Source organism: Formica exsecta, unplaced genomic scaffold (assembly GCF_003651465.1).
Source record: "Formica exsecta isolate Colony F162 unplaced genomic scaffold, ASM365146v1 scaffold161, whole genome shotgun sequence".
Classification (NCBI taxonomy): Eukaryota; Metazoa; Arthropoda; class Insecta; order Hymenoptera; family Formicidae; genus Formica; species Formica exsecta.
Window position 1 is genome coordinate 156842 of NW_021848930.1, and position 22527 is coordinate 179368.

At 34.0% G+C, this 22527-nt stretch overlaps 1 protein-coding gene across 1 annotated transcript in view; it reads right to left on the reverse strand.

Moving 5' to 3' along the window:
- Window positions 1-9151: 9151 nt before the first annotated feature.
- LOC115233168 (mothers against decapentaplegic homolog 3) overlaps window positions 9152-22527 on the reverse strand; it is a 36523-nt gene continuing 23147 nt past the window's right edge. The window contains exons 2-6 of the mRNA XM_029803452.1: window positions 13229-13437; window positions 12103-12311; window positions 11740-11963; window positions 11107-11420; window positions 9152-10517 (exon numbers count right to left, since the gene is read on the reverse strand). Coding sequence (XP_029659312.1) covers window positions 10249-10517; window positions 11107-11420; window positions 11740-11963; window positions 12103-12311; window positions 13229-13437 — 1225 coding nt within the window. The 3' untranslated portion in view covers window positions 9152-10248. The remainder of the gene's footprint in view (window positions 10518-11106; window positions 11421-11739; window positions 11964-12102; window positions 12312-13228; window positions 13438-22527) is intronic.

A 22527-nucleotide genomic window follows, 5' to 3' on the forward strand; every position in this document is an offset into this window, starting at 1 on the left:
AAAATTTGAAAACCGAGTGGATAATTAGAAAATCTATTGACTTCTTGAAACAAAATAAAGAGTTCAATTTCCATACAAATCTTGAAATTTACGAATTATTAATAAATTAATCATTTATTTAAATTTATCTTTATTGTGTTTTTGTCGTCACATTGTGACAGCAGGCAATGCTCGACTGCTCGACTTTTGCTACGTTTTTGCCGTCACATTGTAACGGCAGATCATGCTTGATTTCTGCCGCATTTCTGCCGTCAGATTTGATATGGCCGACTTCGCTCGATACTTGTTACATATCTGCTGTCACGACGTAATAGCAAATAATACTCGACTTTTGCTCTATTTTCTCTGTTATATTATATCGGCAAGCCGTGCTGTCAGAAATTAAGCGTAATGAGGACGCAGCAGAGCGGAATCTGCTGCGAAGTCATGATTGAATTTGCTGGCGTACTGCTAGCATTTTGCTATCTGGGCACCTATCGATATGGGTGGACTTCGCTTCGCGCGGAAAATTACAAACTCATATGAAACCTCGCTTTGCGTGAAAAGTTGTAAATCCATGTGGAACCTCGCTTCGCATTAAAAAGTATAAGCGTGGACGTAGTGTGTTCTGCCCCCCTACGGGGGGCTCCACTATCAAAAAACTAAACACATAGGTTTGGGTTAAATCCACAGACTTCTATATAATACTAGACCGCTAACTCCTGCGAATACATGGCCACGAAAAGTATGTACACAACACATGCGCACACAGTACATACACACATGATTCCTACTTATAGATCAGCATATGTAGATGTTTACTTCTCATACGTGATACATACTTTTCGGGGTCAATTTTTCGGTCAGTATAAAAGGGAGTTAGCGGTCTAGTATTATATAGAAATGGTTGAATCTCATTTTGCGTGGAAAGTTCTGAATCCATGTGAAACCTCGCTTTGCGTGGAAAGTTGTAAACCCATGTGAAACCTCGCTGTACCCTCTTTTTGGGAGTATTTTGTCATGTCAGGCAAGAAACGGTCTTCTAGTCTTGCAAGTAAATAATGTCGCTTCTATGAAACGATGTGGCTTTGCAAAAGATGAATTTTTTTTATGAATCCGAGAGAAGAACTTTTGTAGATAATCGATATATCAGAAGATTGCGTTACTTTGCATCACGATTTATTCTAATTTATTTCAGTCATTTTTGAAAATAGTTCCTTTCGATGCACGGTGATGCATTTGCTAATGCAATGGTACCTTATTTTGTGGTATATCGTATGCAATCTTTCGTTCCTTGATATCGAACAGAATCATTCTTACGAGAAGAAATATTATGCCGACAAATGTAACGTTATTCAACATGATTTCGTCAACGTTGATCACCAATTGTGGATAATTGATTAAAACTATATTTTACTAAGATTATATAAATTTTATTTTTCCGCTTATAAGATTGCTTATCTACAATCTATTTGACCATTATATCCAAAGAATTTTAGAGCCCATCCCTATTAATTGAAAGTTCTTCTCAGTGAGACAACAACCATGCTCGATCCAAAGAGAACAGACATCGATCTGTTCATACTAGCTTGTATTAACTGAAGGTTTAACATTAGATAGAATCGTGTTGCAACTTAACGTATAATTCATCGATCGAACATTGTTGATAATACTTATCCTCTTTTCATTACTGTAAAATCGCGCTGAAGTATTAGTGTCGAATTTGAAACAAAATATACGAATTACTCACGTTCATAGATTTTCTATACGATCGTCTGATAAGTCATTTAAAATTTCCGTTTCTTTTTCTGTCACTCCTGCATGTTCATTGAATTAAAAAAATTCTAAAACTTCTTATTAATTTTGATTGACATTATTTTTGATTTTATGACAAACTTATCGCGCGCTATAATTGCTATAGGATTATATATATGTGTATTGTTTTGTATAAATTTATATTTGTATAATCATATTATGTGCCATCTCTCAGAGCATTTGTAAGATTAATCATTGTTTTTAATAAAACATTGATTAAATTATTCAGGACTTATCTTTAAAAATGCAAGATTTTTATGTTTAAATTTTGCAGAGAAAAGGAGAAATAGTCATTTTTGAAAATAGTTCCTTTCGATGCACGGTGATGCATTTGCTAATGCAATGGTATCTTATTTTGTGGTATATCATATGCAATCTTTCGTTTCTTGATATCGAACAGAATCATTCTTACGAGAAGAAATATTATGCCGACAAATGTAACGTTATTCAACATGATTTCGTCAACGTTGATCACCAATTGTGGATAATTGATTAAAACTATATTTTACTAAGATTATATAAATTTTATTTTTCCGCTTATAAGATTGCTTATCTACAATCTATTTGACCATTATATCCAAAGAATTTTAGAGCCCATCCCTATTAATTGAAAGTTCTTCTCAGTGAGACAACAACCATGCTCGATCCAAAGAGAACAGACATCGATCTGTTCATACTAGCTTGTATTAACTGAAGGTTTAACATTAGATAGAATCGTGTTGCAACTTAACGTATAATTCATCGATCGAACATTGTTGATGTGCCATCTCTCAGAGCATTTGTAAGATTAATCATTGTTTTTAATAAAACGTTGATTAAATTATTCAGGACTTATTTTTAAAAATGCAAGATTTTTATGTTTAAATTTTGCAGAGAAAAGGAGAAATATAAGATATTATACATATAATAGGAATGCAAAATCGTATGTAAGACCGTATAATGAGAATATTATTAATAAAATGTAAATAATATTATTAAAAAACATTAAGAAATCTCTCTCTCTCTCTCTCTCTCTCTCTCTCTCTCTCTCTCTGTCTCTCTACTTCTCTTGATCTCTTAACGTGTACATTTATTTATAATTATTATACAGTCTCAGGCTCGATATTCCATTTCTCTATAACTTCTCGTTATTCTTTCTTTCTCTTTCGCTCTTTCGTTTTCGTTTCTCGTATTCTCATAAAAAGCCATGTCCATGCCGTAAAAAAAAAGAAAAAAAAGAGAGAAACGCGAGTCAAGAGCCGATTTTTGATACGCATTAGTGATATAGGATTATTTCATCTTTGTATCTTTGTCACACAAAATTGTCCATGTCTGTTTCATTTTCACGATACGGACGTAACTGTTCATACATACACAAGAAATATATAAGTATAGTTTACACATAGAATTAAAAACCCGTGATCATCGGGCCGCTCGATTCGAAACTTTGTATTCATATTAAAATAGACGACGATATATATATTACACATTTTCAAATAATTGATCCTGCGAAAAGTACATGAAAAAAAGGAATGAAAAAAATAATTAGAGATTCGTGAGTGAATTATTAAAATATCTCTCTTTCTATTCGTGATAATGAACCTTTTTTGGGGGGGAGAGGGAGAGGGTGGGAGGACTAAGAGAATTCGAAAATTTAATTTCTCAAGAAATTCGATTATTCGCCAATTTTGTTCGATATCTTTCGCAAGCAAAAGCGGTTTACAGAAGGAAAAAAGTTTTTTATTTAAACAAGATACCTTTGGTAATAAATGATCCTAATCTCAATAGACTAAACGAAAGATATATTTCTAAACAAAAATTTCTCTCGAGATATTATGCTTGTGTTGCATCTCTCTATCATCATTATGTGAATCATCAGATTAAAATGAAAACAATGAACGCAAACATAGATAACGTGCTCCTTCTCGAAGCTGGGCGCGGCTCTCTATCACAGTTATCTCTCTCTCTTAAACAATCCCCACACAACGATATCATTGCACAATGATCGCTTGCCATCTGTAATATTGCGCGAGGATTTAATTGATATGTCATAATATACACAGGGTGTATTCAACTTTTACCACAAGCCACTTTTTACATGTTAGGAGCACGAAGGAATTTTCGTGGATGGAAAGCGACCGGATAATGCTCCGAGTCATCCTGAATACATTGATGCGATATTACAAATTGCGGGATTATAATGCGATAATATCAAATGATATGACCGCTTTAGCACGGGAATCGTGTTCCGTCGAATATCTAAATAATCGAATGGAACAGAGGAGTCGCAGGAAAAGCGAGCCTTTCTCGGCTTTCCTAAATCTGTAATTATTCTCTTAACAATATTCTAATGGCAGTCTATATGTGCGAGGAGGTATCTGTCATGTCAGTTTTTGACAGTTATAAACGTGACATCAATTCCATAATGTTTTTTATATATGTGTCACGAATTCAAAGCCGGTTAAGGCTCGTTGAATAATAGCGTGAGAAAGGAGATTGTGTATGTTAATTTTTCGCGAGAATGAAAAATTAAACAATATTCGATATCGCAATCAGCTATCAGCGTGATTCGAGCTGCCCAACGATTGAGATATGTAATGGGCTTTCACGGATGTACACATTCTGTCGCTGTTTTCTCGTATAAAAGATATACTAGTGCTCATAAATATTCGTCTATCAATATTTTTTTTCGTCTTTTTCAAAAGACAAAAAGATTTTTGAAAAAATTTTTTATTATGAAATATATGAGCCAATACAAAATAGAATTGATTTATTTTAAGGTTTTAAAATAGATGTATCTGGAGTTGAAGAGATTGTGAATTCTACGAGCAGGCGAATATTTATTAGCGGCGGAATAAAATGTAAATGTTCTCGATCATACACGAGAATTAATTGTAAGAAAATAATTGACTCTATTTTTTATTAATTGTTTTACGCGCTGTCTATAATCTAATAAAATGTGAATTTGGCGATATCAAAAGATGTTCTGTGAAAGCCCATCACGCTTATTTAAGGAATTAAACTATATAATACGCGGTATAATCTGGATAATCACTTTCTTATTATTCTTTCTTCTCTTTCTTTCATTCTCTTTCTCTCACTTATTCTATGTATGCGCTTTTTCTTTCCTTCAATTCTCTTCTTCTATCTCACTACAAGTCATATATCGCCTTTCCTCTTCTCTTGTATATATGTATAAATAATTCTTGCTGGAGCACAGGACTGGACAGCTCCAATACATGCAAATGACATGAATATCTTAGATATAAAATGTCTTATTGATATTTCGTATCCTCTATCTAATACACTCAAAAATATGCAAAATTGATCTTGTTACTCAGCATATACGAGTATCTCACATATAATCTGATAATTAACATGATTGTTAGAGCTACTGGCGTTATTTGTATTCGAAATATCATGTATTTATTTAAAATAATACGTCCAGCCCTGGCGTCGATAGGTAACGTAATGCAATTACTCTTTAACATTTAGCTCGTTCTTCCACTCGTGCCGAAAGGTTTGATCAATGGATAAATTTATGCATCGTCGTCGTCACTTTAGCAATATATCTAGAATCATCAACACATATTCGTATTATTTACATAAAATAGTGACTCGCAAACAAACTTAGTGTTAGAGTAATTTGCGACGCAGATTCACGTCATCGCACATTTTGTGACTAAAAAAAAACTTCTTATATATAAATCGCTTCTTATATGTAAAATCGCATTCGCACAAAAAAACTTTTTAAAATTTACCATAAAAAAAATACGGGAATCGAACGGGTTAACTGAGATCTTTGATTAAATGGGAAGTTATAATTAATAATCTAAATTTTATTTTGTAGATTTCATGTTAACTATTAAATGGAGAGTAATAATTAATTAAAGTAAATAATAATTACTTGTTTCATTCCATTAAAAATTGCTCCATTTAATTAACATTATCAATTTTAGTAAAATAAATGTGTGAGTATAGAGATAGTTGAAGTAATTAGTAATTATAGTATACAGTGTAAATATCATTGTATTATTTATATGTAAAAGAAACACGGCAGTAAACGTAAACAATGCTATCGACAAACAAAAATCCTTCTTTGAAATGCTCGTTTGAACATTTTCATCTCGTGACAATTTAAGAATTTATCGCTATGCGCTTTATATTTCTTATCGAAGATTATGATCGAATAATATAGCCGATAATAAAACTCGAGCGTGTTTCACATAAGATATTCCTGTGTCACAATAACGTAATATTTTGCCATTTTTAGTTGATATAATTTTAAAATTGTTACATATTATTATTATCCTAGCCTTTTGCTTTTTGTTCCATTCGTTGGAACAATTCGTCATGCCGCATTGCAATTTCTTTGATAAGCTTCATATCTTCAAGAGCATTTCCAGAATTTCTTAAACGTATGACACGGAATTTTATGGTTGTTTAGTTGGCTTAGTCGCCAATTTTTTTCGTAGATTTTTCTTTTTTCTTCCTGAAGCTGCGCTTTATTTTTTGAAACACTAAGAATCCATCAATAGGAATATGGAAAGACAGCAGATGTAAAAGAAGATTTAAAAACTTGAACTTTATGACTTTAAGAATATTTATATGTTGAAAGACGAGATATGTATGTGTGTGTGTGAGGATGATTTATAGCAGGTTCTATTGGCAACTATAGTATAAGAGGATTGTAAATCTTTCAATATAACAATATCTAAAGCAAGTACATGAATGGCAGATTTTTGCTTGCAATAGTAAGTCAGATGTAAGAATGAACCTTATGTGTTCCAAGTATTTCACTTTGTTGGAAACAATAAAAAGAATATAAGAAGACATTATGTACAGTAGGATCCCGCATTTGGGCAACATGAGGTTGGATGCGACAGCAAAAATTCCTGGAAAAAAAAAAGTTATAAGGTACTCTTACTATGTACAAAATTGCTCAATTGCTCGCTTTTCAAGCATGTAATTAAATGCGTTACGCGCGTCGTCACGTGATCTGCTTATTTTAATATGAGAATGGCACAATGTTAGCGTTGATGAAAATACATGTGGAAAGAATATAGGAGAAATACTAGGAATAGCAAGGTTACAGGTAAGCAACATAGAGAGATCCTACTATACTCGCAATAATTTAAATAAACAATTACTTTCATTAATAAACAAAGCAAAATTTATTTTTCGAGTCCAAAGAGATCTAAAAGAGAGTATATATAAAAAAAATACAACATAAATTAAATATATTAAATGCAACATAGACTATACTCGCAATAATTTAAATAAACAATTACTTTCATTAATAAACAAAGCAAAATTTATTTTTCGAGTCCAAAGAGATCAAAGAGATCTTATATATAAAAAAAATACAACATAAATTAAATATATTAAATAATATATATTAAAAGAAATTCTTCATGCACATAAATCTTGCATCTTTTAAAAACGTTTACGTTTGTCATTAAAAAAAACATACATAACAATCGAATAAATGTATTCATTGTGCTAAAATTTCATAAGCAATCGCATTAAATATACATTCGAGAGTAAATTATATAGAATACATTTTTAATTCACTAAAAAAATATATAGCATTGATATATGTCAATTTTTTAAACACACAAATAACATTATGTTGCCACTGGAAAATCTTATGCGATGACGCAATAAATTTTAAACATTCTTACCAATATATGCTATATTGTGATCTTCCATAACAAATATCGTGAAATGAGACATATTTATATACACGTGTGTGTGTGTGTATGTACCTGTATATGTATATATACGTGTGTATGTACTTGAGTGTACATCTGAGTGAATATATTATAAAATATCCAAGTAGATTCCATAGCGCGAGCTAGTAGTATATAGTGAAATTTTAACACGTACACACACGCGCGCGCGCACACACACACACGCACACACACGCATGCATATAGATAATATATTAATGTATATTATATCTCGTAAAGATCTGACGTATACTGTAATACAACGACTGTAATAGTTGTGTCTGCTTTAATAAGCAATAAAAATATGTAAAAGACTGAGCTCTGTATTAGCGCGGTACATATATACATATATTTATATATATAAATATCACTCTCATTCTTTTTTATTACTTATACACGAATCGACTAAACTCGGATTATGATCACCCTGGATATATCTTGTACGCCAATTGCGGTGCACATGCGCGCGATATAAGTGAGTCGAGGCAAAGATCCGCGTCTCTTTGCGTCCTCGCGTGTCTCTCGTATTTCCTCTCTTCTCGATCGCAACAAACCGTGTGTATATGTGTGTATATATGTGTATGTGTGTGTGTATGTGTGGTAAAACATAAGCTTCAATATATGCTGATATTTATACTGTCGCGCGCAAGCAAATCGTCGCTTTTTAATTTCGCACTCTTTTGTTGTCGCGTTTACGTCGTGGTCGCCCCATTGTTGCTCAATTGCACGACATTTGAGAGAAAGCCACTACTACGACGCGGAAAACTTGGTATCGTTGTGCCCGAATGTTTCTTTTTCCCCAACTGCTAACTGCTAGCCTCTTTATATAGGCAAGATCGTATGCCTTTTTTTTCTCATATGCGTCACTGTGCAATGTTCGTTTGAGGATATCTGAACAAATTAAATTTTCACGTATTGTACACGATGAAGGTACAAGCTGATCGACGACGGCGACGACGACGACAGCGCACAAAAGATATTCTCACGTGTTCTTCCATCACAAACGAACAAACGAATGAGAAGGATGCAAAAACTTAGGACATCGAGGAGCAGGGTAAACGAGGCGAGCCCATCTGCGTGAGTACCCTGTCGAGCCACTGGAGCGGCCCGTTTAAATGCAGCTCAATCCAACAAGGGGTCGAGGTAACCGTCTGCCGGCGATATTCCGCTCCCCAGCCCTTCACGAAGCTCATCCGGATCGTGCACATACGCGTCAACTGATACACTGCCTCGAAGCCCTGTGACACTGATTGTGATAGCAACGCCGCGAATTCCTGGTTGTTGAAAATCTTCAAATTACATCCTGGAAGCGAAGAAACAAAATAAATTTGAATGTTATTCTGAAAACGATCTGACAAACGAACGAATTAAAAGAAATTCTTCATGCACATAAATCTTGCATCTTTTAAAAACGTTTACGTTTGTCATTAAAAAAAACATACATAACAATCGAATAAATGTATTCATTGTGCTAAAATTTCATAAGTAATCGCATTAAATATACATTCGAGAGTAAATTATATAGAATACATTTTTAATTCACTAAAAAAATATATAGCATTGATATATGTCAATTTTTTAAACACACAAATAACATTATGTTGCCACTGGAAAATCTTATGCGATGACGCAATAAATTTTAAACATTCTTACCAATATATGCTATATTGTGATCTTCCATAACAAATATCGTGAAATGAGACATATTTATATACACGTGTGTGTGTGTGTGTGTGTGTATGTACCTGTATATGTATATATACGTGTGTATGTACTTGAGTGTACATCTGAGTGAATATATTATAAAATATCCAAGTAGATTCCATAGCGCGAGCTAGTAGTATATAGTGAAATTTTAACACGTACACACACGCGCGCGCGCACACACACACACGCACACACACGCATGCATATAGATAATATATTAATGTATATTATATCTCGTAAAGATCTGACGTATACTGTAATACAACGACTGTAATAGTTGTGTCTGCTTTAATAAGCAATAAAAATATGTAAAAGACTGAGCTCTGTATTAGCGCGGTACATATATACATATATTTATATATATAAATATCACTCTCATTCTTTTTTATTACTTATACACGAATCGACTAAACTCGGATTATGATCACCCTGGATATATCTTGTACGCCAATTGCGGTGCACATGCGCGCGATATAAGTGAGTCGAGGCAAAGATCCGCGTCTCTTTGCGTCCTCGCGTGTCTCTCGTATTTCCTCTCTTCTCGATCGCAACAAACCGTGTGTATATGTGTGTATATATGTGTATGTGTGTGTGTATGTGTGGTAAAACATAAGCTTCAATATATGCTGATATTTATACTGTCGCGCGCAAGCAAATCGTCGCTTTTTAATTTCGCACTCTTTTGTTGTCGCGTTTACGTCGTGGTCGCCCCATTGTTGCTCAATTGCACGACATTTGAGAGAAAGCCACTACTACGACGCGGAAAACTTGGTATCGTTGTGCCCGAATGTTTCTTTTTCCCCAACTGCTAACTGCTAGCCTCTTTATATAGGCAAGATCGTATGCCTTTTTTTTCTCATATGCGTCACTGTGCAATGTTCGTTTGAGGATATCTGAACAAATTAAATTTTCACGTATTGTACACGATGAAGGTACAAGCTGATCGACGACGGCGACGACGACGACAGCGCACAAAAGATATTCTCACGTGTTCTTCCATCACAAACGAACAAACGAATGAGAAGGATGCAAAAACTTAGGACATCGAGGAGCAGGGTAAACGAGGCGAGCCCATCTGCGTGAGTACCCTGTCGAGCCACTGGAGCGGCCCGTTTAAATGCAGCTCAATCCAACAAGGGGTCGAGGTAACCGTCTGCCGGCGATATTCCGCTCCCCAGCCCTTCACGAAGCTCATCCGGATCGTGCACATACGCGTCAACTGATACACTGCCTCGAAGCCCTGTGACACTGATTGTGATAGCAACGCCGCGAATTCCTGGTTGTTGAAAATCTTCAAATTACATCCTGGAAGCGAAGAAACAAAATAAATTTGAATGTTATTCTGAAAACGATCTGACAAACGAACGAATAAAGATATAGTTCGAGCAGTAATTGTTTTATATATCTCTTATTTTTCATTGGAACAGGCAGGATATACATGGGATATTTTAAAGAATTTCAATTATTAATTTGCATCCAAAAAGAATTGATAAATATATCTGGAGAATGACGAAAAGAAAATATAGGAATCTAAATATATACTTCATTAATTTTCAACTATCCTAAAGCCCGTATCAGACTACGCATTGAAAATTGAAGATTGAAGATTAAAGATTGGAATTTGACGAATCAGAACAAAAGAGACTAAAATTTCTTTATTCTGATTGGTCAAATTTCAATCTTGAATCTTGAATCTCAATCTTCAATGCATAGTCTGATACGAGCTTTATGCAGTAGAATACGATAACAAAAGAAGACTTGAACAAACTCGCGCACACATACATACACACACCAACACATAGGCAATTATAAAAAAATTGTCTTTATCAGTTGTCTTCTTCATTATCTATCAAAAAATTAGCACACAAGCCGAAAGTAAAACTTCTTCACCTACCTGGTGGTATTTTGCAAACGGTGGCCGGATGCCAGCCGTAACGTTGATTGCAGTTGGGACTTTGTACAAAGATACTCGAGTCGGATAAACATTCGGCGAACACCTCGCCGCCGATGTAGTAAAGCCTGACGCCTTTACCGATGTGTCGCCTGGTCTGTTCGACCACCGTGTTACGATTCACATTGGATAACAAGCCGAGGCAGAAGCGCTCCGAGTTGCTCGGGTCGGTGAAGCCGTCCACCGTTATACTTGGCTGCGACGCATGAAACGTTTCGCCCACTCTCGTATTCAGCTCGTAGTAACTAATTGAACACCTGGCGGAATGGCAAAATGGAAGTATTACGAGCGGCATACATGACATGATAAAGATTAAGAAAAAGAGATAGATAAAAATTAATTCATTTCCGGTCTTTGATACTTTCTTACCTTAATATCGATTTTATCCACAATTATCTTAAATGGATATCAATCCGATTTATAAAAAAATCCTCTCTGTATATTTTTATCATTAATTTTGTTTCGTGTATAAAATACATGAGAGTAACAGTGTTTAGTCTTTCGCTGTTTCCGTGTCTGGAGGAATGTGCAATACGCAATGTGCAATGTCGTTCATTAATCATCTCTGGCACTCACCAAAACGCGGGCTCGCAATACATGACTGGCTGCGCGTCCACAGGACTGGGCGACAGGCGTGACAGAGACATGTTATCGTTGTGGTCCATATTGTCACCGTCCTCGCTGATGTAGCCTGGTGGCGGCGTATCTGCCGGTGGATCCATGGAACCTGGGGCGGGATGGGGCGAACCCTGCACGCTTCCTAGGCTTCCAACACTCGCCGGACTCGTCGCCTGCATACTCTAAACATCAATAATTCGCAATATTGTCATTTATCAGAATTTATAGTAAAGATAATTTGGATCGTAATGACTCACTTTTAATCGACTTCGAATTAATCGTTCGCATTTGTAATTCGGATACATTCTTCCAGTTACTAACCTGCATTCCTTGGTACGGATTATTTGGTTGCTGTTGCTGTTGCGGAGACTGCGGTATGCTCTGCTGCTGATTATGCTGGTGATTTAGCGTCGCGTGGAAGCTCGTGTTCTCCGGCACGCTGACGCTGAGTTCCTCGAGGGAGGTGTTGTAGAGGACGGTGTTCTCGTCGCTGGTTAGATTGTGCCGCGGCACGAGAATGGCCGGCAAAACTGCAAAGTTTCGTGCTTCGATAAAGTCACGCGATTTTACTAGCCTCGCTATGCTTATGATTGTAACGGCCGATTAACAGCCCTTTTCAGGGAAAGAAGAACGGAAATAGAGGGAGAGAGAAGAAATGAGAGAGAGAGAGAGAGAGAGAGAGAGAGAGAGAGAGAAATAATTCAAGCAAACCGAGTAATGTACCGATGATCGCCATTTCTCTTTTATAAAGACAAGTTGTAAATTTCATCTTCGCTATAAATATAAGTACAAGGTGTCTACTCAAATCTTGTAAAAAAATTTCCTAAAAATCCCTTCCCCACAGGTATTTTTGTTCAAAATATCTTTAAAATAATTTTTTTTTTGTATGCGTTTTCTAATGCTTTTCATTCATATGAAGAAAAAACACAGAGCCATTTAAGTTTCAAATACTAGATTTGCAAAAATGTACGGGAAAAAAGAATTGAATAACTTTCGTAAGATAAGTAGTTTTGCACTTGCATAAAATTTTCATTTTTTTTTGTATCACTACAAAGTATCAATAAAAAATATGCACTGCATATTCAATATTTTATTAAGACATTGAATAATTTACTTGATTTGCCGACTGTTTACAATATGAGAGCGAAATCATCAGAGACAATTTTTTAAAAAATTCCCAGAGTATTCCAATAAAATTTCATGAGAATTCCCTCCATCCGGAATTTTTCCAGGTACAAAACAAATCCCTGAGAATATTCCAAATTTTCCATATTTTTCCAGGGAGTAGACACCTTGGCCTGTAGGTAATGACATTGTTTCTCACGCGAATACATGAATTTATCGAACGTGTAATAAAAAGATAAAATGTTGCGAGAATAAAAGATCAATATTTTTCTACAATACATGATAAGGACTTCTGTATATGTATCAATCTGTCTTTACATACCTGGCGTCTGTATTCGTTGATAATGGTAAGGGTTCACGCAGACCTCGTCGCGTTTCTGGGTGAAGGCGTACTCGCAGTGCTCGATTGCCCTCAGCTCGTGGTGTGACTGCAAGTCCGGCCAACGCCAGAGTCGACAGTAAATCACGTGCGGGAGACCCTTGCCGCGAACACCTTGAACGCCGTTGTCGCCGACACCACCCGGGCTAGGCCTGTAAAGATTTTACAGATCAAAATCGCGTACATTACTTTTAAAACTTCTTTAGTAACTTTGGTAAAACGAGCCAAAATCTCGGGGTCCAAAAATCAAATCGCGTATTACATATAATCTTTTTGCTTCGAAGCATGAGTATAAAAATATAATCTTGAAAGAAACTCTGTTTAACAAATATATATAATCCATATTTTAATTTATTAAGTAACAAGTTCTCTTTTTTAAGCTTAAGAGATAAATTCTTCGGCGTGTGCGTATTAAATCCGATTCTCTCTTTATTCGCATCATGTCGTGTAACTGCACATTACACCGGAAGTGTCCGCGAAGAAAAAGAACCCAGCTGGAATTTGCTGCGTAAAGCCTTTTCGCCGGTAAAAAGGGCCGAAAAATTTCGCGAGATATTTCGATGCTGTAAAGCGGGCAGACAAAACAGATGACGCATATATATACCATGTAGCCGACTGTAATAGTCTATTGAGCTTGTCAATATTATCCGTCGAGTCGATTCGAGTATACGTCGAATACATCAATGCCTTACCACACAATAATCAATGTGCCGTTCTGTAATTCGTGTGACAAGAAAGGAAATGTCGTGTATTCAGACAAGAACGTATGTCCTTCTTCGAGCGTCTGTAAGCGCGTAAAAAAAAAACACTTGGACAGATTAATTTCTAAAATACTCGAAAGACATATTTTTACTTATTTATCGTCAATGAGAGATTCTTTTAAGGGGTCCTTTAAGGGGTCTTCCTAGTTTGACGATCTGAAAATAAAGCGATGTTTGGGAATCTGTTTTAAAGAAATAGTCATTCGTGGCGAACATGATTCCAGCCGTTACAATCATTTGAAATAAAAAAACCAAACAGTTTCTTAATCTGTATGAATGTGGCTATCGTGTGAATTAGAATTAAATCGATATTTACAAAATTCGAATTCTGCGATTTACAAAACTAACCAATTTTTTGGTAAAAAATTAAATTTTTTTTAAGACGCTGTCATTTTTTTTTATTTTTCAATATTTTTTTTATTCTGGTTCACGTGATAGCCACATTTATATAGATTAAGAATCTTTTTGGTTTTTTTTATTTCAGATGACTATAACGGCTAAAATCATGTTCGCCACGAACAACAATTTTTTTTTAGTCACCCTGGTTGGACTACTATAACTCGGAAACAAACAAATATTTTTGTTTGAAAAAAATTCAGGATATACTTAAAATGTTATTTAATAAATGTGCACAGTTTAGAATTAATATGTTTTATACTTTTCTTTAAAAAAATTCCCCAAAATCGCCTTATTTTCAGAGCGTCAAACTAGGAAAACCCCTTAAGCCGTATAAAATTAATGACAAGTTGCGAGAGACCGTACATATTTGCGGAGCGAATAATCTCGCTGGTATTCTTCCGCACCAACGTGTAGAATTAAACGGTATTTAATTCTCGCACACGCTCACGATTCGCGCGCTGCTCGTTCTGTTTTGCGAAATTCTACCAACCAAGGAGCAACACGACTTTCCTCCGGAAAGGGAGACTATCGCTGCGCCGTAATTACGTTCGCTTAATTACGGCTTCCACGCGCTCGCGATCTCATTATAGGACCTCGAGGAATAACGCCGCAGAAATTGTTACTTCCGGATCGTGGACTATTCGTTGGCGTCAGACAACCCGCGTGTTCTTTTTTCTGTTGATGCTCACAAATTATCGAGAATAAATATCGACGCGTAGAAACACCGTTCACGAGATTATATCCTCCTGTAATTATTTTCAGTTTGACAAGAATGAAGATATTTGTCTTCTCGGAGTAAATAATTTCTTGACGCTCTCGCCGCATAAAAAAAAAAAAAAAAATAGAATTATATTTCATATAATCACAAAAGTTAAAAAGAATTCTCTGTATATCCGATTCTCTCTTTAAGATCACTAAAAGTGAGAAAAGACGGCTGAGATTGCGCTTATGGAATTTGTGATAAGATTAGATGTGTAACATTTCCGTCGTGCATAATGCACGACAGCCTTGAGCTCATCTCGTTTTCTATGTGTGGGTATGTGTGCGTCGTCTCTCGATCGTTCCTTCATCTTTTCTCTCTCTCTCTCTCTCTCTTTCTCTCTTTCTCTTTCTCATGCGCGCTCGTTCTTTCCGCGTTACACTCTCAATTATCTTTCTTGCATGACACCGCACTTTGTTATATAATAGTTTAGGAACATTCACTCGAGATTTATATGTCTTTATCAATACCTTGTCTATCTAAATCGTAACAGATCGTAGAATTAAACGCGAGATACCTATCGCGAGAATTGTATTATAGCTCATAAGATAAGATAAATAATAATCGCGGCGATATTAATATAATTAAAGAGTTTATTTCTATTTGAACCGTTTATCTGGAAAATGTAGATTATATGTATATTTATAAGATTTTCATTATACAGTTTTTATATATAGCCTTGTAATATATAACTATATATAATCTCCATTTTTTTAAATATAGATATAAGACGTTTTATATATACATATATATATAAACTCTACAATTATGAATAGAAAAAACACTGCGAGAAAGCGAAAACGGAAACTTTTTACTCCGTTGCTACATTTTATTCTTTAAGATGCGTCAAGTGTTAAGGGCAAAAAGAAATAACAAAGATGGAGTAGCGCGATAAAAACGGTTAAAGAAAAATAAAAGGGATCGATGAATAAAAAGAATTCTTAGTATTAAACTATCCATTCGATGATGTAACAGCGCTTGTTCGGTATAGCAATTTCTTCGCCACTAACAATAAGTTTCACGTTGCAACTGGTCAGTTTAACCACAATCATGTAATCATTACTGATTGATCCTTTCAAAGTATTTCTATATATTTACGTTTTTCTCTTGTCAACCTCGTATCGCGAAGAGCGAACGAGGACATTATTATGCATCGTTATTATAGATCGCACGAGAATGATAATATTAATTTTACTGTTGCTAATTTTTATTTGTATATTTAATTTAATTTAATTTAATTTATTTTTATTTATATTCTCATTTTGTATTCTTGTGCTATTTTAAAATAATACCATCCTTTCCTTTCTTTTCTCTTTTATGTAATGGGTTTTTCCGTATATCGTGTTAAATAAATAAATAAATAAATAAATTCCGTATATCATGCTAAATAAATAAATAAATAAATAATGATGAATTTCTATCAAGCGAGAAATGCGAGCTCGCTCATCCGCACATGCGCTACATCGATTTAGGAATCATGCGAACTGTAAATATCAAGATACTTCCATCCGCTCGATCGCTTCCATGCAAAACAAACATTCGCGAAGCGATTTTTGCGGCCTCGTAAAAATTTGGAGAATCAATTATCAAGTCGTTCAATATTCTCGATCTCCCCGAGATCATCATCGCTGCAAAGATTACAAAATAATCAATATGTATCTCGCATTCGCGCGTTGATTGCGCGAGCAGATCTGTCGAACGAGATGGGGAAATGATTACCATCATCCCGCTTTCGGAACCTCATCCGTTAAAACGAGAGAAGGGAGAAAAATTCGCTAAGTATATATCGCGTTTAACGAGATCGAAAGGTCGCGTTACCAATAAGTTTCGCGCACAAACATATAACCGGAGCGTCCAAAATAATCCTATCTATTTTAATATACAAATTAGAGCCATTTGAATATCTTTATTTAAGCTATTCTTTTCATAGATGTATAATGATAATTATCCATAGCTTCACTTTTATCCGCTCGATTGGTCTGCCGTTTCGGAAAAGCGGAGCTGACAATGAGCTCCACGAAAAACGAAATTTGTGTGCGAAAATTGGCTACGCAAAGATATTTTTTTGCGTCTTTTATATTCTCATTGTTCTTGCAACTGACGAAGATGAAATAGCGAAATAGAAATAATTCTCCGCTTCGCGACTTCAAGGAGATATAGCTTATCGGGGCCGATTACGTTACGTTGGCTTGTCTTATCGATCCAGTTTTTTTTTTTTAAGACCTCTTTCTTCCTCCGTTCTCTTATCGGTCCGTTGCTACCCTCTCTGCGATAGTCTCCATTTGAACTCTACTACGCTTTATGCATGCCGTGTGAAGAGAGTTTTCCGATCAAAAATATGTGTCCGACAATTTAAATCTACAATTGCTATCATCTCGCTTAAAATTAGTACTGTATTCAGGATGTCTACTTAAATCCTGTAAAAAATTTCTCTGAAAATTCCCTAATCTTCCAGGTATTTTTGTTCAAAATTCCAGACAAAGAGAATATTTTAAACATTTTTTGATACAATTTTCTAAGATAAGTTTTTTTATTGTACGTGTTTTCTAATCCTTTTCATTCATACGAAGGAAAAACACAAAGCCACTTATATTTCATGTGTTAGATTTACAAATATATTAAAAATAAAACTCTTATCAAAGAGAGAATTTTTTTTGAACTCTCGAAATACGGCCAGCATATCACCTCTATACTCGAAAATACGAGTTTTTCGGGTAAAATAATTGTTTAAAAATTTTTTTAATTGTTTTTATCATGGGAACTTTTTAGAAAATGCATTAATACGTTCAGAACTACACGAGAACTATTTTATAATAATCAGAACTCTCGAAATACGGCCAGCATATCACCTCTATACTCGAAAATACGAGTTTTTCGGGTAAAATAATTGTTTAAAAATTTTTTTAATTGTTTTTATCATGGGAACTTTTTAGAAAATGCATTAATACGTTCAGAACTACACGAGAACTATTTTATAATAATCAGAACTCTCGAAATACGGCCAGCATATCACCTCTATACTCGAAAATACGAGTTTTTCGGGTAAAATAATTGTTTAAAAATTTTTTTAATTGTTTTTATCATGGGAACTTTTTAGAAAATGCATTAATACGTTCAGAACTACACGAGAACTATTTTATAATAATCAGAACTCTCGAAATACGGCCAGCATATCACCTCTATACTCGAAAATACGAGTTTTTCGGGTAAAATAATTGTTTAAAAATTTTTTTAATTGTTTTTATCATGGGAACTTTTTAGAAAATGCATTAATACGTTCAGAACTACACGAGAACTATTTTATAATAATCAGAACTCTCGAAATACGGCCAGCATATCACCTCTATACTCGAAAATACGAGTTTTTCGGGTAAAATAATTGTTTAAAAATTTTTTTAATTGTTTTTATCATGGGAACTTTTTAGAAAATGCATTAATACGTTCAGAACTACACGAGAACTATTTTATAATAATCAGAACTCTCGAAATACGGCCAGCATATCACCTCTATACTCGAAAATACGAGTTTTTCGGGTAAAATAATTGTTTAAAAATTTTTTTAATTGTTTTTATCATGGGAACTTTTTAGAAAATGCATTAATACGTTCAGAACTACACGAGAACTATTTTATAATAATCAGAACTCTCGAAATACGGCCAGCATATCACCTCTATACTCGAAAATACGAGTTTTTCGGGTAAAATAATTGTTTAAAAATTTTTTTAATTGTTTTTATCATGGGAACTTTTTAGAAAATGCATTAATACGTTCAGAACTACACGAGAACTATTTTATAATAATCAGAACTCTCGAAATACGGCCAGCATATCACCTCTATACTCGAAAATACGAGTTTTTCGGGTAAAATAATTGTTTAAAAATTTTTTTAATTGTTTTTATCATGGGAACTTTTTAGAAAATGCATTAATACGTTCAGAACTACACGAGAACTATTTTATAATAATCAGAACTCTCGAAATACGGCCAGCATATCACCTCTATACTCGAAAATACGAGTTTTTCGGGTAAAATAATTGTTTAAAAATTTTTTTAATTGTTTTTATCATGGGAACTTTTTAGAAAATGCATTAATACGTTCAGAACTACACGAGAACTATTTTATAATAATCAGAACTCTCGAAATACGGCCAGCATATCACCTCTATACTCGAAAATACGAGTTTTTCGGGTAAAATAATTGTTTAAAAATTTTTTTAATTGTTTTTATCATGGGAACTTTTTAGAAAATGCATTAATACGTTCAGAACTACACGAGAACTATTTTATAATAATCAGAACTCTCGAAATACGGCCAGCATATCACCTCTATACTCGAAAATACGAGTTTTTCGGGTAAAATAATTGTTTAAAAATTTTTTTAATTGTTTTTATCATGGGAACTTTTTAGAAAATGCATTAATACGTTCAGAACTACACGAGAACTATTTTATAATAATCAGAACTCTCGAAATACGGCCAGCATATCACCTCTATACTCGAAAATACGAGTTTTTCGGGTAAAATAATTGTTTAAAAATTTTTTTAATTGTTTTTATCATGGGAACTTTTTAGAAAATGCATTAATACGTTCAGAACTACACGAGAACTATTTTATAATAATCAGAACTCTCGAAATACGGCCAGCATATCACCTCTATACTCGAAAATACGAGTTTTTCGGGTAAAATAATTGTTTAAAAATTTTTTTAATTGTTTTTATCATGGGAACTTTTTAGAAAATGCATTAATACGTTCAGAACTACACGAGAACTATTTTATAATAATCAGAACTCTCGAAATACGGCCAGCATATCACCTCTATACTCGAAAATACGAGTTTTTCGGGTAAAATAATTGTTTAAAAATTTTTTTAATTGTTTTTATCATGGGAACTCTTTAGAAAATGCATTAATACGTTCAGAACTACACGAGAACTATTTTATAATAATCAGAACTCTCGAAATACGGCCAGCATATCACCTCTATACTCGAAAATACGAGTTTTTCGGGTAAAATAATTGTTTAAAAATTTTTTTAATTGTTTTTATCATGGGAACTCTTTAGAAAATGCATTAATACGTTCAGAACTACACGAGAACTATTTTATAATAATCAGAACTCTCGAAATACGGCCAGCATATCACCTCTATACTCGAAAATACGAGTTTTTCGGGTAAAATAATTGTTTAAAAATTTTTTTAATTGTTTTTATCATGGGAACTCTTTAGAAAATGCATTAATACGTTCAGAACTACACGAGAACTATTTTATAATAATCAGAACTCTCGAAATACGGCCAGCATATCACCTCTATACTCGAAAATACGAGTTTTTCGGGTAAAATAATTGTTTAAAAATTTTTTTAATTGTTTTTATCATGGGAACTCTTTAGAAAATGCATTAATACGTTCAGAACTACACGAGAACTATTTTATAATAATCAGAACTCTCGAAATACGGCCAGCATATCACCTCTATACTCGAAAATACGAGTTTTTCGGGTAAAATAATTGTTTAAAAATTTTTTTAATTGTTTTTATCATGGGAACTCTTTAGAAAATGCATTAATACGTTCAGAACTACACGAGAACTATTTTATAATAATCAGAACTCTCGAAATACGGCCAGCATATCACCTCTATACTCGAAAATACGAGTTTTTCGGGTAAAATAATTGTTTAAAAAATTTTGGAGGTAGCCTACGGTCGGAACTATGTTATAGAACTATAGAACTCGTCGAAAACTATAAAATTCAATGGAGTAAATTTCGAAAAATTGATATGATATGCTGACTTCGCGGGAAGTTAGCATATCATTTCTCAACTTCCGTTATTTATGTTAAATGACCAGAACTATTGTTAAAATTTATCAGGAACTATAGAACTCGGCTGTATGCGAAGAGAACTCCACTTTTTTTTTGATATGCTGACAATTGCCATAGCTTCACTTTTATCCGCTCGATTGGTCTGCCGTTTCGGAAAAGCGGAGCTGACAATGAGCTCCACGAAAAACGAAATTTGTGTGCGAAAATTGGCTACGCAAAGATATTTTTTTGCGTCTTTTATATTCTCATTGTTCTTGCAACTGACGAAGATGAAATAGCGAAATAGAAATAATTCTCCGCTTCGCGACTTCAAGGAGATATAGCTTATCGGGGCCGATTACGTTACGTTGGCTTGTCTTATCGATCCAGTTTTTTTTTTTTTAAGACCTCTTTCTTCCTCCGGTTCTCTTATCGGTCCGTTGCTACCCTCTCTGCGATAGTCTCCATTTGAACTCTACTACGCTTTATGCATGCCGTGTGAAGAGAGTTTTCCGATCAAAAATATGTGTCCGACAATTTAAATCTACAATTGCTATCATCTCGCTTAAAATTAGTACTGTATTCAGGATGTCTACTTAAATCCTGTAAAAAATTTCTCTGAAAATTCCCTAATCTTCCAGGTATTTTTGTTCAAAATTCCAGACAAAGAGAATATTTTAAACATTTTTTGATACAATTTTCTAAGATAAGTTTTTTTATTGTACGTGTTTTCTAATCCTTTTCATTCATACGAAGGAAAAACACAGCCTGATTTTTACAGGTATAAAAAAATTCCCTGGGAATTCCAGATTTTCCATGTTTTTCCAGGGAGTAGACACACCCTGTGTATTGTACAATCAATTAACAAAACATTCACACACAAATCTGTTTAATTATTCATTGCTTTTGATTTAAGTGTCATAATTTAAAAAGGAAAAAGAAAAATGAAATATAGTATCTAATATTATTATACTATATTATGCGTATACTATTAATGATATGTAAAAATTTACCAACGTTGTAGCTTTACTTTAAATGAGAACAAAAAATAAAAGTTATGATCCTTATAGTGTTGTGTTTTTGTTTGCACCGACAGATTCTAATATCGATCAAAAAGATATCGATCTACTTTGCTATAAATTTCTCGGCTTCTTTTGACGCTGCGTTACAAATTGTAAATGTCGATTATTCATGGAAATATCAATTGCTTTCGTAAACTTGAATGTTGCTTTACATTTTTAAAACGCATACTCGCGGTAGATATAATCATAGATATCGTCAATCAAGATTTATTATTTAAGCATCTATATATCGAGTATGTCTTATTGTTGCACCGAATAAAATCGGATAAAATAGAAAATAATCGAAATAGAGATTATTAATTCCACAATCTCAGATAATAGTCTAATATGTTTCACCGATTAATGAATAAAATTTTATACACACTTTCAGGATTCTAAGTTACGTATGTGTCTTCATTAAAGCAATATCACGCGCGTGAATAATATATGTATATAT